The sequence below is a fragment of the Gavialis gangeticus genome, unplaced genomic scaffold, assembly GCF_001723915.1.
Source record: "Gavialis gangeticus isolate Ggan-Ray unplaced genomic scaffold, GavGan_comp1, whole genome shotgun sequence".
Classification (NCBI taxonomy): Eukaryota; Metazoa; Chordata; order Crocodylia; family Gavialidae; genus Gavialis; species Gavialis gangeticus.
In genome coordinates this window covers 74,975,210-74,990,595 of record NW_017729024.1, presented here as the reverse complement: position 1 = coordinate 74,990,595, position 15,386 = coordinate 74,975,210, and the positions used below count along the sequence as shown (strand labels likewise).

General features: G+C 43.4%; 1 protein-coding gene across 1 annotated transcript in view; it reads left to right on the top strand.

Annotated features, from left to right (window-relative positions):
* The window catches only part of TMEM232 (transmembrane protein 232), a 143,480-nt gene extending 129,628 nt beyond the window's left edge, over positions 1-13,852 (top strand). Inside the window, exons 12-13 of the mRNA XM_019517248.1 lie at positions 12,448-12,695; positions 13,352-13,852. Coding sequence (XP_019372793.1) covers positions 12,448-12,695; positions 13,352-13,484 — 381 coding nt within the window. The 3' untranslated portion in view covers positions 13,485-13,852. The remainder of the gene's footprint in view (positions 1-12,447; positions 12,696-13,351) is intronic.
* The last annotated feature ends 1,534 nt before the right edge of the window (positions 13,853-15,386 follow it).

The following is a 15,386-nucleotide window of genomic DNA, read 5'->3' as shown; positions in this document are numbered from 1 at the left end:
CTTCCGACCCTAGAAACTATGAAACTATGAAACTAAGTTGATATGTACATCTGGCAGTTGAGTCTTGTTTGTCAATGATATCGTATAATTTACGGAGTTTTCTTGTTACTGTAGCCAAAGTATTAATGATCCTGACAATATCTTGTATCCAAAGCTACAATATTAGCAGGGGCGATGTGTAGGAGGTGCATGTGGGTACATGCGCACCCCCTGAGTGTGGTGGTGCACCCCCTATAAAAAGGTGCTACTGACACTTCTAGCAGCACCTGTGGGCAGTAGCCACTCGCCACTTCCCCTCCTCCCCCCCCGCCCAACACTGTCAGCGGCATCTGCAGGTGATCAGCAATCCTCACTGGCAGCTACCGCCACCTGCGGTTGGTTGCTGACCCCTGGGCTCGCCACCCCCTCTCCCCCGCCGCCAACAGCACCAGTAGTGTCTGTGGGAGCTCCCCCTTACCGCTGCTGCACTCCCATCACCACTGCTGCACTCCTGCCACTGCCATGCCCCTCAAACCGCCGGTGGCACACATTGTTCATGAATATTAGAACTCCTAGGAGTTATGGACAAGTGATTCACTTTACTTGTTAGCATGGTGTAGCTTATTACATTACTATATTACACATGCTACATAGGTCAAGTTCACTGATTTTTATTTTTTTTTAATGCTTTCCATTGCTGTTTACTTCTGAGGTCTTTTTGGCTGCATGAACATTTAATAAATGTCCAAAAAGCATTTCTAGATTCTAGCAATGTAAGGACCTGGGTATAAGACACATTTACTAGGTGTGCCTACATGTGCAATTAATGCACACAAATAACCTCCGGAGCTTATTGCTCCAGAGTGTTTTGTTTCCAGGCACATCATTTGATGTGCACCCAGGAGAAAAAACTTCAGAGTTTATTGCTCTGGAGTTTATTGATGCACAATATATTGAGCCTGGTCAGAGCAGCCCCAGTTGGCAGAAGCCCAGGGCTGCTCAGAAGCTGCTCTGACTGGGCTCAGTGTGCTGAGGAGAGGCTGGCGGGGCATGAGGGTGCTTCAGTGTGGGGCTAGTTGGCAGACAGCCCCCGCACTGAAGTACCTTCATGCCCCAGCCATCTGGGCAGTATCTACATGAGCAGTATTCTGCACAAAAAAACTCCAGAGCAGGCTGGTATTTACAAGTATTAGCCTGCTCCAGTTATAAGTTTTGTGTGACCTAACAGGGATGTATGTATAGATGTGGAGACATTTACTGAGGAGCTAATTAGACAGTTCTGCAGTAAATATCTCATGTGATGCACCCACACAGCTGTAGTTTACACTGGTTTTATACCCTGACATAGATTACACGAGGATCTGGAGCAGCCATAGGAGCAGTCATCTAGTAATACCTGCTTGCTGCTAGTGCAATTATTAATCATAAATGACTACCATCTGGGCTAGATTCACCTTTTAGAGGGCCCTAAGCAAGCAAACTTGTGGACCCCTACTCTCTTTCTATATATAAATTCACACATGCACATGGGTGGGCTCGGGGAAGAGTTGAATTAAGCCGGGTGTTGTCTCTGAGGTAGGGCAGGCCATGGCCCACTAGCCACCCACTTGGGGGGGGGCCACCACCATGGAGGGAAAGAATGGGGTCCCCCACAGCTCAGGGCCCTAGGCATGTGCCTAGCTTGCCTATGTGTTAATCCAGCCCTGGCTACCATAGATTGGAAACAGGCAGACAACACCTAAATTAGTGTACCTTAAAAAAGGGTAATTTAACTACAGATTTTTTCTGGACTGACTTGACCCTAGATTCAAGGCAGTTACACCAATATAAGTGTTTATGTTATCTGACAGCTCCTTTTTCATGTACTTTGAGTTATTATACTGGTACAAATGTGTCATGTACCCAGGTCCTGAAGCTCGTATCATTATTCTTTATCACAAGGCAGGGGGACTCAGCTGTGTCCATCTCCCACTTTCTTCAGACTTGCCTGAACCTCTCTGCATGATCCAACACACACACAGGGCTGGAACAAGGACTGGATTTGAGTAGAAGCACTGAGGCGGAGGAACATGTACATCAAAATGCTCATTCTTATTGTTCTGAGTCCATTAACAATTAAGGTTCAAGCCCATGGGAGAGGGACCAGAGCGGCCTAACTCAAAGAGCACATGCAAGGGAACCAAGGAAATACTAAGTCTAGAGAGACAATGAAAAGTTAAAGACCCCCTGTATGTGGGGAGTATAGGTCTCCTACAAATCCCTAGTGATAATCTAGGGATATCCCCATCTTGGAGTAGGCCTCACAAGTGCCCCCCATGTGCAGCAAAATACCTACCACCAAACAGGTGGATCTAGAATTTTGAAAAGGGCAGAGGGGTGCAGATGGTGAGGTGCATCTTCACATATAAAACAACACATTTTTTCTCCAGTTAAAAATAAGCTAGAAGCTTTATTTATATGTTAGGGGTCTAGGGCTGTACTATTCAATTTGAGATTGAAGCAAAAACAAATACAACTTGGAATGAGTTAAAAACAATCTGCAAGGCTGTGAAATGGGAGATTAATTACTAGGAACAGCCAAAAGACAGCAGAATTGCAGAACAAAGAATAGATTTATTGATAAAACACCAAAACCATTAAAAAGGAGAGGGGTAGTTAACACCTGTGGAATGAAGAGTTTAAAAGGGATTAGGTAGATTACAATGAGCCATGAAGTCAATTGACTCCCTCAGCACTGCCTGACTAGAAATGCCATTGCCACTGCCACTTTCAGGCTGTTGGTTTCAAACTTTGGGTGGACGAGGAATCATGTGGTACAACTGCACCAGTGCACCACTCCCAGATCTGCCCCGGTACTACCACCCCGCTTCCCTTGCATGGTATCTGCATGAAGGTATGGGATTTCCAGGCAATGTCCTCACAAAATTCCAGAGGGAAAAAAATCTTAATCCACATGCCTATATAATAACTTCTGCACTTAAGTACACTACTAAAAGGGGTTTTTTTTCTTTATAAGATCCCTTATGTTCAAGCTGGCAAAATACTGAAATTGGTTAGAGAGGCAAAAGCAATTGAATCAGTCCATGAAAGGTGAAAGAGCTGAAAATACAGCTGCTTAACTCAATGCACAGAAAGCACCTCCTGAGCATTCATGAACTTGCACTCAGCATGGGTGTTTACAATATTTTAATGGATTATTTCCTCCCAGCATGTGGAAATGTACATCTTTGTCTGACACCTCAGCAAAAAGCAATGTAACTTTTCAGTGGTCTGACCACCGCAACCTTATGCAAAAGGCTGAGAGCTGCTATGTATATTTTTAGAGCTAGGAAAGACAGTAGGCAATGAGATTAAGTTACCCCAAGTAATTAGATGCTGTAGATATTAAGTCATGATCATATCCTGAGCTGCTTTGATTAATGAAACCGTTTTTTTCTCTGAAAAAAGATGCTGCCCCATCTTATCATGCCACCCCTTTTTCATTCTCCCTTCTAGTTGATAATTCTCATTTCTTTCTATCATATAAACAGCAACCTAACAAATACACTGTTTAGTAATACTGTAGTCTCCCCCTCTCCACCCTGCCTGGGCCACCCAAAGACCAAGAAGAACTGACTCATAAGTGAAGAGCCTACCTGCTGTAGGGTTTACTCCAAGGGCTCCATTTTACTCTTTTACTTGCAGGGTAGGGTGGCAGCTTATAAGCTAACTCATTCAGAAAGGCATGAGCTTTTGTAGGCTACAGCCTACTTCAGCCAATTACTTGCTAGGGTGTGTATCTTTTACTTCCACTGGTGAGGATTTATTCACATGAGTAGCTCTTCAAAGAAGTGGCAAAGGGATCAATGAAATAGCGAAGCCAATGGAAACTATCCAAGGTCTCACAGTAGCAGCTAGAACCACAAAGCACCAGACAGAACCCACACTGAGAGCTAGATTTAGTGCAAAGACTGTGGTATAGTTGATATACCAGGACAGGAATGTCTTGAGAGAATGTTATATGCTAGCAATGTTACGAAATTCTTTTTTTCACCTTTAATCCATGTAGGACAGCTGGGGATGGCAGTGTAGAAGGAATCCTACCTCCATACTGGAGGAAATGTGCAGCTTGCCATCTGGCTGTGGGTGACCTTGGCAGAAATACATAGAGCTGTCATCCTTATTTTCCTCCTGAGATGATGTGTCACCATTATAAGCCTATCTTTTGTTAAGCTGGGTTTACTCTTATGATGTCACCAGTTTCCCTTAATAAGTGGGTATGATCTCTCCAGGCAGTTAGCTGTGTTAGTCTGGAGTCAGGCAGAAGGCAGGGTATAGTTGCACTTTCTTGACTAACTAAATCAGAGATGTATAGTATAAGCTTCTGTAAACTTCAGCTCATTTCTTCAGTTGCTGTGAAAGGACATGCACAGAGAAGTGTATAAAATGGAAAAAGTGATTTGAATACAAAAGACAGGGAAAGAAAGGAGAATTTGGAGAGGGAAGAAAGGAGAGGGGAGAGCCGAACAGTGCTGGTAGAGGCAAACAAGCAGTAAACCTATAGGAATGAGGAGGGCATGCTTTAGAGCTAATTATTACACACTAAGCCTCACCATCTACACAGCAGACACATACTGTTCAGTAACTTGCTCTAATCTTAATTTGCTTGATTACTTACTACACAGTAGCACGTGTAGACATCAGACTGGTGCAAATATGCTCCTGGTCAGCCAGGCAGGAGGGGGTGAGAGATTGCTTCCCCCCGGGAGCTGCCTGTGCTAGGGCGGGCTCCACCACCAGGGACCATGCAGCAGGGAGCTCCCAGCCCCACTCCACAGTAGTGGACCCCAGCTGAGAGATCCTTATCTCCTAGCCTGAGGCAGGGGGACATTGTCTTCAAGTGGGCTCTGGTGGCAGAGTTCAACCTAGCAGTAGACAGGGATCAATGTCCCAGACCCTGCCAGGAGACAGATATCTCCTGGCCCCTTGACTCCTGCCAGCCCCTGGGCTAGAACCCAGGGGGAGCCTAGAGCTCCCTCTGGCTGCTGCAGAGGCCCAGTGTAGGGCCACAGGGAATGGGAACAGTCTGCTGCTAGGAGCAGCAAATCTGCTCCTGTGTCCCTGCATATGTTGAGGCATGCTTGGGAGAGCTTACTCTAGAGTACTTTACTCTAGAATAAACTGTTCCTGAATAATTTGTATGTTTAGATGTGCCCAGTGGTCACAAAAATTAATCCAGGTAATGAGATAAGAACCCATAGTCTCCTTTAGATCATACTTACCACAATTCAGTCTGTGGATGATTTCTTGTTCTACAGTTTTGTGTTAAAGACTGTTTTAAACATTTTGTTGTCTAAGAGCTGCTACCCCAAGTCAGCCATGGAGTATCCAGAGAGGATAAAGTGTTATGTTGGAATTGTATGTCTTTCTGGAACTGATGTCAGATTGGTGTTTGTTCATTCTTACACATAAGGATCACCCCATCTGCCCAACGTAGACAGAAGATGGACATGATAAGCAGGTGATGGCATATATGACATTGGTAGAGTTGGAAGTGAATGAACCTCTGATATTATAATCTGCATTATTTGGTCCAGAGATGATGTGGTCTGCACTGAGGAAGGGACACATCTGCCATCTAGGTCTGTTGCAATGTCTGGTGCCTCAGTGAGAATAGCAGTTAAGTAGCCCATTGCTTCAGAGATGCTGTTTGAGGTTTGGGGGCTGTCTGCAAACCAAGTTTGCCCCTCATGGCTACCTTGAGACAGTTGTCCTTTTCTGGGAGGGGTTGGAGGTCATTATTGATGTCTCCAAAGGTGTTGAAGCTAGGGCTGTAGGTGACAACCAAAGGAATTCTGTTGTCCTTGTCCTAGGAAAACAGAAACTCCATTCTATACAGTGCTTTGTTCCTGGCCTTTCACAGCATCTGATGAAGTGAGCTTGGGCTCACAAAAGCATACATTATACATCTCTGATTTAGTTATTCCAGAAAGTGCAAATGTACCCTGCCTTCTTTCTAAATTGACCATGGCTTTTTTTGTGTGGTCAGTAATATACTGAGAATTACTGTTAAACAAAAAAGGGCAGCAGGTATGAAACAGTCCCTGGCTGTAATCATCACAAAGTATCCCTAATACTAATCCAAGCTAACTCAGGTATGAGAAGGAATAGAGCTGACTTAGTGCAGTGTTGTTCTGTACCTAAAATCCCATTTCTCAGTAGGGCTAATTACACTGGGTGGAATACTGTGCTGATATAGGTATAATTCTTCTGGTACCAAAGTTGTCTGGGGTACCTCTGTACAACACCATACCATAGAGGCATGGTATATGTGACTTATTTGTACCTCAGCAACATTTTATTACTCACATCAGTGGTTGATTGATTGGTGCAAACTATGAAAAATTTGGCCCCATAGGGTTCCCTGGCTTATAGGTTTGGGCATGCCACATGCCCATAACAAGCTTCCAGATTCATGGCAGCAGAATTGGTATCATAAGTTAAAAGGTACGGGCTTGCTAACAAGACTCAAGAGTGAGTATTGGACCTGGGAGTCCAAAAAAAAAGATAAGCATGCATTTTTAAAACGAAAAGGGAAAAGAGCAGAGTCCTAAATGCTGAGAACTTAATCCAATAAATCTATCAAACAGACTAAATTGTGGCCCTAATGTCTGAGAGGAAAATAGAAAATTGCCACAAACACACATTCACATAATAAGCAAATGTTAATGGATGTGCTTTGTTTGTGATAGTTCCTGAGAGATTTGTAATGAGCAAGGCTTTTCTGTATGGGCAATTCCACAGCATATGCTGGCACATCTAGGAAGAGTCATCATGTCTAAGTACTTTCTACCATCTGCTAGGAGAAGTGAACGATTAAAAAATGTTCTCTCTCACTCCTCTCCCCCTCCTTTTCACTTGCTTACCCAGTGCTTATACATTTATATACACAACTATTACTACATTCTTATTCATTTTGACCCATAAGGCTAAATGCTATGTGCTTCGTATGTCATATAGTCCTCTTTTATAGGTTTCTCTTACATTTATTTCCTGTAGTTGAACTAAATTATAGTAATGGGTATAGAATGAAAATAAGAATGAGTAACTTTTCTGACTGACATAAAGCCAGCTTCATGGATGTGTTGCTTTACATTCATATTTCCTTTGTACTTCAAGAGGAGAAACTGCTGTTTACCACAGGCTGGGCAAGGAGGGGCATCAAACTAGCCAATAAAAAAAAATGTGGAACAGGGGGATACCTGAATTTCTGCCACTCTCCAGAGCTTAGGTATCTGAGGTAGGCATCTCTATCTACTTGAGAGCCAAATCCTGGACTTTTCTCCTGAAGGGAGGTGCCTCCAAATGTTCTTTGAAAGAATTAAACAGGGCGCAGTATTTTTAAAGATGTGGCCAGAAGTGGTGGAGCCCCCCCCAACTTTTATATAATAGTCTAGTGGCTACAACACTTTCCCATGAAGCATAAGTCCTGGATTTGAGATCCTCCCTACCCTAAGAAATGTTTCAATCACAGGTGACTGGTAAGGGGGGCCTGGGTGGGGGAGAGGGGAGGGCACATGCCTCCCCTGAGATTGAACTCCGACTTGGCATTGCTCAGGATGGGGCAGTTTTTTTGCTGTGCGGGCCAGCAGTGTGTTGCAGGGGTGGGGGCACTAATCCATGACACATAAGTATAGGAGTGGATATGGGGCTTTTGGCTTACCCCAGGCCTGCCCACAAAATGTGCCCCCCAAGACTCAGGAGGCACCCCTGATTTCAACCCACATCTGCCACCTCCCAGGACATGCCAGGTTTGTGGCTATGATGCTGGATGGGAGAGCACTATCATAGCTGCAGAAGCTGAGCCAGCGTGGAAAAAAGAATGTGAGGTTCTTGGGGCCAGAAACAGAGAGCAAGAGAGGAGCATGGCTCCAAAACCTGGTAATGAGGGCACTCAGTTGGGATGGTGGAGTTGTGGGCTCCAGTCTCCTTTCCCAAGATTGTTTCTGTTCTTTTATTTTGTTTTTATCCATTAGATTTGTATCTGCCCTATCCAAAAGGCTCAGAGTGGCTTACAATAAACAAACAACCCAGAGATAGGAGTCGATAAACAAGATCCTGAAATCTGAGAACTCCAACTCTCTCCCTCACTTCCCACAACCACTGCCTTCCTGCTCAAACTCCCCTACAAGCAAACCCTTCCCATCACTCTAGCAATGCCTCCCAGCTGCCACTCGCATCTGAATGCATGCAACCTTTTTCTGTTTTTCCCCCAACTCCCACCCCACTACCACACTTCAACCCCACGGAAGATGCCCTCACCTTCCACCAATGTCCCCTCCCAGCCCATACCCCCTGTCCTACAGAGCAGCTCTGGCTGTCACCCCCTCCTCAAAAAGCACACCTAACTCCTTCAGATACAATACTACATTTCAAAAGAATCCTAACAAAAAAATAAAACAAAAAGAAAGACCCTTGGTCCTCACCTCGGTCATCACCAAAGGACACACTTAAGCATTTTTAATCAAATGACGGGTTAATGTAAAATGCATAAAAAGCCCTGGGAGCAGATACCAGAACCCAGGGCTGTGGTTCGGGATTCTCTCAGACTGAAGACAGCTCAGAACCCTGGTCTCTTACTGCCTGAATGACAATTCTAACCACTAGCCTCTTGTGTAAAAGACGGGTGGTGGGACAACCATGACCAGCTCCTACTCCTTATCTATGTTTTAAAAAGAAAGTAACTACAACTGCATTTTTGGGGAGGGCCTGATTTTGCTGGTATGCGTTAGGCATGTGTAACAGGGTGGGGTACCTGGGGGGTGGCCGTGTTACCCCCAGGTGCTTAACCATGCCAGTCTTGCCCTACGAGCACCCTTGTACTCTCCCGCCACATCTTAATGGTATGATGAATATAGGGAGGCTGCCCTTGAGCTTTAGTTTTGGACATGGTCAGGCTAGATCCTATTAACCTTGTTGTTTCTAAACCCCCTGATGTCCCACTTCACTGTGGATGGTTCCTGAGTCTCTCAACCTTATGGGCCATATGCATAGCTCCAACCATCCCTTTACCATGCCCCAAGTCTTGCAGATGATACAGACGTTGTCTTGCCTAGGCCTCTTATTAATTCAGCTCCTTGTCCTCGTCGGGCTCTCTGCAGCCCTGTCTCAAGTGCTGCGCCCTCTCTGGCACTGGGGTCTGTGCCCCCCAAATACTGCACCTTCTCTGGTGCTGGGGTCCCCACTCTGTAGTGAGCCACTATGAGGCCTCCTCCTTCCCCAACCAGCCTCACCCAAACCACTGGTTGTTATCAGACAGCACACACTTAACCACCAACCACCATGAGTCCCTGGGCTGTAACTTAACACAGAACTTACATCATGCTCTGCTCCTTTAAAAAAGTAAAACTCCCCCTCTGAGGCTCGGTGCCTAGTAGGCAATGATACCTTATGTGCTTCTGGTGTCCCCTTTGTTCTATGAGGAGCATATCTGCTGGCTACCACATCTCTGGGCCCTTCCTTCACCTGGAGGCTCCTGCTGGTAAGGGACTAACTCCCTGGTTCCAGCCCTGGGGTTTATATGGGCCAAAGGCCCTGCCTTCTCCGACCAGCTGACCAGGTGCAGGTGCGGCCAATTCCTTCATTAACCAGTTGTCATGGCAACCTGCACCTGGGTTCTTATCTCTGCTCTAAGAGGAGCAGGCACCTTAGTGCCCTGTACACACCTTCCCACTTAAGATCCGGACTCACCAGGATGGGTCTTCACTCTTGTCCATCTCATGTCCTTTGTCTTGGTCCTCTTAAGTTCTTGTTCTTGCTCACCGACAGTGCAGATACATAGAGGCAGAGCTTTTCAGGTGCCTCCTGCTTGCCTTTCCCCCCAGGCGCACCATGTGGGATTTCATGAGAGTTGCCCTGCCACAGGCAGTCCCCCCACATCAGCCAACCTTGGTAGGCAGAACTCTCGGTTGAGCTCCTTGCCTTCTTGGGTCTACCCTCTCCTCCTATGCTACTATCCAGGGGGTGGGGGGACTTTCCCCCGCTCCTGTATCTGCTGTCTGTCAAAAGGGAGCCCTGTTGTGATCTGGCCCAAATCTTCTCACTCCTCCGTAGGGCAGATTGTGGGGTTTCTTGCTTCCCTATGGCTCTCTGGAGATCCCGAAGCCTTCCCCAGATCTCCCACTGTCTCCCCAATGCCTTCTGGGCATCTTCTTCCTTCCAGAACTCTATCTTCCCCTGGCCGGTGGATCTTTCTTCAGGTCCCTTATAAACCTTTACATAAGCTACGCCCCCAACTTTTGCTTCAAGTGATTTTTCTCAGCATCTACCACCTGACCTACCCATGCTCTCTGCCTAAGTTGTAACTACCCTGGCCTTACCTTTCTGAGTCAGGGCCTGACTGAGAAAAAACAAAAATAAAAACATTTAAAGGTAAGAATAGCAGAGAACAAATTCTCTGTTCACAAGGGAAGTAGTTTTCTTTGTATTTGTTTTAGGTTTATGAGTCTCTTATGAAGAGACAAGGATACCATAAGACAGGGGTGGTCCCTGCAGGCTGGAAGAGGGGTGTGGGCCCAGCCCTTTGGGCTGGTCTAGGCTCACCCTGGACTGGCCATGTGGGCTGCTTGCAGTATGTGCTCTGGATCCAGCCCCACCTGCCACATGCATCACACATGGCCAGTCTGGTATGGGTGGAACATGTAGCACCTGCCACAGACTAGCCCCATGTCATATGCAGTCTGTACTAGGTGGCTCTGTGCATCACATGGGGCCACAGCCAGGGCTAGCATATCCTGCATGCAACAGTCAGCATTGTGGCCTGGATGATACAGCTTCATAGGCTGTATCTTTGGCACCTCTACCATAAAACATCTGAGAGAAAAACATTGCAACACTGCAACATTTTCCCCTCTGTTATGGTAAAAAGGCCAAAATAATTTTTATTACATTTTACACACACAATTGGATGTGCAGAAGAGCCATATAAGCTGAGCCTCATGGAATGTATTCTTACAGCTGAGTCATAAACTAGGATGTATAATGAAAATGTTGACACATCTGTAACTGTACAGCGACACTAGTAGAAGCTTCTATAACAACAATTAAAATGCTTACAAACTGCAGCAAACTGTGGGAACAAGATGTACAGTTACTAACTTTGTTAATTGACCAAATGTACCTACATAATGATATTAATAAACATGTTACCCAAAAGCAAGTCCCAGTAATGTTAAGGAGTATGATTGACATTCAAATACAAAAAAAGCTTTCCCCATTCCATCTGTTTACCGTTACAAGGATTGATAGGCAAGTAAAATCAAATCTGACTGACTGGTAAAAGGCTGCATAAAGATTTGTAATATTCAGAAAATAGTTTGTCATTGGTATTTTAAAGCAAAATTGACAGGATATGACATCCTATTTACTTTCAAGAAAGAGCAATTATATTGTAAACATAAAAAGTGGCTGATTATAACATTACATGAGATTTTGAAGCTAGCAGCTTCAATTACTATAGCCAGATTCTGGCCAAGAATAATATGCCTTATGGGTGCTTCATCTGATGTTTTCGCTTAGAGAAGAAAAGTAATTAAAAAATAGGCAAGGACATCATCACCAAAGTGAAGAGAAATAGAAACATGGTACTAGTGGGTTTGTTTGTACTGTGAAAATATACATATAAATAAGAAAGAAAACCTATATTTAAAAAAAAATAGCCTGAGTTTGTAATTTAACTCTTTAACAGCTAATGTCCTCTTGGATTGAGGGACAATTCCAAACATGTAATCAAAAAGGCTATAATTTATGTTTTTGTGTGCCAATATACATTTGATCAATGTCCCATTTAAATAAATTTTCAATCTGGTCTCCAAAATTTTTCATGTGCTTTTATGTGCCCATATAAACCCATTTTAGCAATCATTATGAATGGGCATTTTAGAGTTGCAAATCACATACTCAAACCTCTGTTACTTTATTTGTGCACAAAACTGCCTTTTTTCATACTCTGATGGTTGGACAAGCAAACTTGCATATGCAACTTGAAGCTATACTTCAAACCATGGCCCTACTTTTTATAAAAGACCTCTTTGTAAGACTGGTAACTTATTCAAAATGTCTTCACAAGCATGTGTAGTGCTTTTCACCACTGGGGAGAAACATACAAATCAAAACCCTGTTTATTTATTAGAACTGAGATGCTATTCATATTTCCAAAACATTAAAAATGAAGATATTATTTCACTTTTATTATTTTGTTCTATCAATTTAAGCAAATAATCAGGAGTGTACTTTTCCCTTACATGTACTGAGTCAAGCAGAAGCAGTGAATCAAAGTGAGACATGGAAAACAGAATTAAATACTACATGCTTTATTTATAATTCTGTCTGCAGATGGATTATAGCTCTGATCATTTTTGTCATTGGCTTGGTTTAAGAAGTTTATTCTGGTATATGTTATTCTTTTTTTTTTCACTTTTCATTCAATAGGATGAGGCAAAGGCTCTAGCAAACCGTTTAATTAGTTCATGTGAAAAAGCATCATCAGCTCCCAGAACCATAACCTCCTTCCACTATATAGGCGGGCGAATTGCCAGTGCAATGTGCCATTTCTTTTTACCACCCATTGGCCCCAATATCCCTCTGCCAAACAAACCTCTACAGAAGCAACCTTCACCACAACATCAAGACTCAAAGCAGACCCGTATGGAAAAAAAACCTGCACGTCCTTCTTTAAGGTAATAGTCTTTTCTGTCGTGGCACATGCATATGTTCCATTTTTCCTCCATTTATAAAAAGGAGGCTGAGATCCCAAGTTAATATTATTTATAATTTACAACAATACTCGCCCCTTGAATCTGGCATCTGAAAGTGTTCAGCAAAATAGTTAATCTTTCTGGATCAGATCTAATGTTTATGATGAAACACTTTTATGCTTTGCATTTAGACAGTCTTGTCTGCATGTCATCTCAGTCTGATGCTTTATCAAGTCTAAAGCAAGTGCTTAAATAAGGAAAACATCTTGCCCAAGATTAAGGGCTTTCTGAATTTGTTTTGAGTAGGGTGCTTTAGCAGTGCTGTTTTCAAGAAGGTAACCGGTAATCAAAGTAAAATGAGATCACTCAATATTGTACACTGGGTTTAAATTAAGTCTTTATTGCCGAATTTTGCAGTCGTGCCACATACAAAAGTAACTTCAGGGAACTCAGTTTTATTCGTGCACATGCATTTTATTCCAGAAGGGCTGATAAGAAGATTTAAATTTCAACTACACATTACAAAGACATCATACTCAGGCAAAATACTGACCATTTACCTAATCCTGGAACTAGTCATTACTTGTTATGCTACTTTATGTTCCACTGAGTCCTTTGATGCTCTTTTTGTACAAAAGGTCTGCAGAATGGCCCCCAAGAATGTCAGTTAAATCTTTAATACTCCACAGTTTTGTTTTCTTTCTTCTCTGTGGTGTAGTTCTTAATTCTTCAGCTGTCCCTATAATTCTCAGTGTAAATGGACAGTGGTAGATAAGTCTTGTGGAACTGATAGAAATTAACAGAACTGTTTACACAAATGTATGCACAAATGGATATGCCTACATACAAAAATTGTGTACAAATGTTCAGAGGTAAGTAGGAAATTATCATTGTTCATTGTATTATTTTCTTTGAAAGGGGAAGAAAAATCACATGTAACACTCATTCTGACTTTTGAATAAAAATGAAATGTTGACTAGATATTCAAACCAATTTTGCCTGCCATACTTGATTTTGCTATATATCTTTCAGTTGCTGTAGTACACTAACTTAGTTAATATTAGTAAAATCTCCTGAAGATGAAAGGCATTGTATAATTGTTGCTGTTGTGTATTTAAGAAGTTGCTTTCACTTTGTAGTGCCCCATTATCCTTAAAATACAAAGCACATCCACAAGGTGCTCCTGCTGTGTATTTTCTATGGCATTTTTTTATGGTCAATATAAAACATCATTTCCTGATTTGGAGCAATCATCTAAACAACTTAAACTCTAATGGTAAAGTTCATACTATAATATGACCAGAGGACTTCATTATTTATTTATTTTCCCTCAGCTACAGACAATTGTGACAATGTATACTTCTCTTCAGGGATGGGCAGTTCTTACAAACCAATGAATAGTAATAGGGGAAAATATCCACATATGAGACAGCTATATATAAACATATTACAGCTTCTGGAAAAAGATAAGGCGTTACTTTTCCATGTGTCTCAAAGGAAAAATATGTCACATCTGAACTGAACTATGAATACAGTCTGTTGCATAAACAGGGAGAACTCTAACCCAGAAACTTTGCATGCTTGGGTTTTACATTGTGCTTTAAGATCCAAAAACGTTCTTTATAACCATTGAAGTAACCACTGTTCTGAAAGCAGTAGGATTAGAGAGCAGTTGAGCAGAAAAGTTTTTGGAAATGGATTTCTTGACCATTACGGTCTAGGTTGGTGGTATTTAAAATCTAAAACCGTGACACTCAACATACATAAATGTAATGAGGCCTCCACTGGCCTTTGCCATTAAGTAGGGGTGTGTGAAGCGGGTGCTATTCAATTCAGATTTGGCCTGAATCAGGGACTGTGATTCGATTTGTTGATTGAGACCACTGTCCCCAATTTGTTTCAGCCAAATCTGAATCTGAAGATTCAATGCTGATTTGGAGACACAGCTTTAAATGTTTTTCCTACATACTTTGAGGTACCAGCATGGCTTGTGAATGCGATGCTGGGGTACATGGAGTACTTCCAGTCCACTTCCAGGTCCACTGGGGAGCACCTGGGGGCCCCCCCCTACATCCCACTGGTTTGGCAATCGGCTGCAGGGGGACCCTGGGTGCCCCACAGGCCCAGGAGGTAGCAGTTGCTAGCCAGGAGCGTGCGGTGGGGCGTAGGGGGCCCCCTGTGTGCTCCCTGGTGGACCCAGAAGTGGACTGGAAGTGCCTCTGGTCCACTTCCAAGTCTGCTGCTGAGCACCCTGCACTCCTGTAGGACACTCCATGCGCCCCAGCACCTCAATGTTCATGGGCCGCTTGCTACCTAGCGGTATTTAGAAAAAACATTTAAAGTTGTGTCTATGTCCGAATGGCCGAATCTTTCTGAATCTCTCCAAATCGATTTGGAGGGTTCTGATTTGATTTGAAGAGATTAAAGGGTCCTCTGATTTGATTCAGAGATTCAGCCACCGAATTGGGACAAATCTCCACCAAGTCAAATCAGGGACCAAAGCTTCGCACAGCTCTATCATTAAATCCCTTCCTATTCCTCAGTAGCCTATTCAGTTTGGCACTCACACCCAGGACTTTTTTCTCTTCAAGCAACTGTGTCTCAGCTGCTGTAAGTTGTGCTTGGCTGTAACAGTATCTAAAGATGACTGGAGCATATGAAAACTCTGCCATG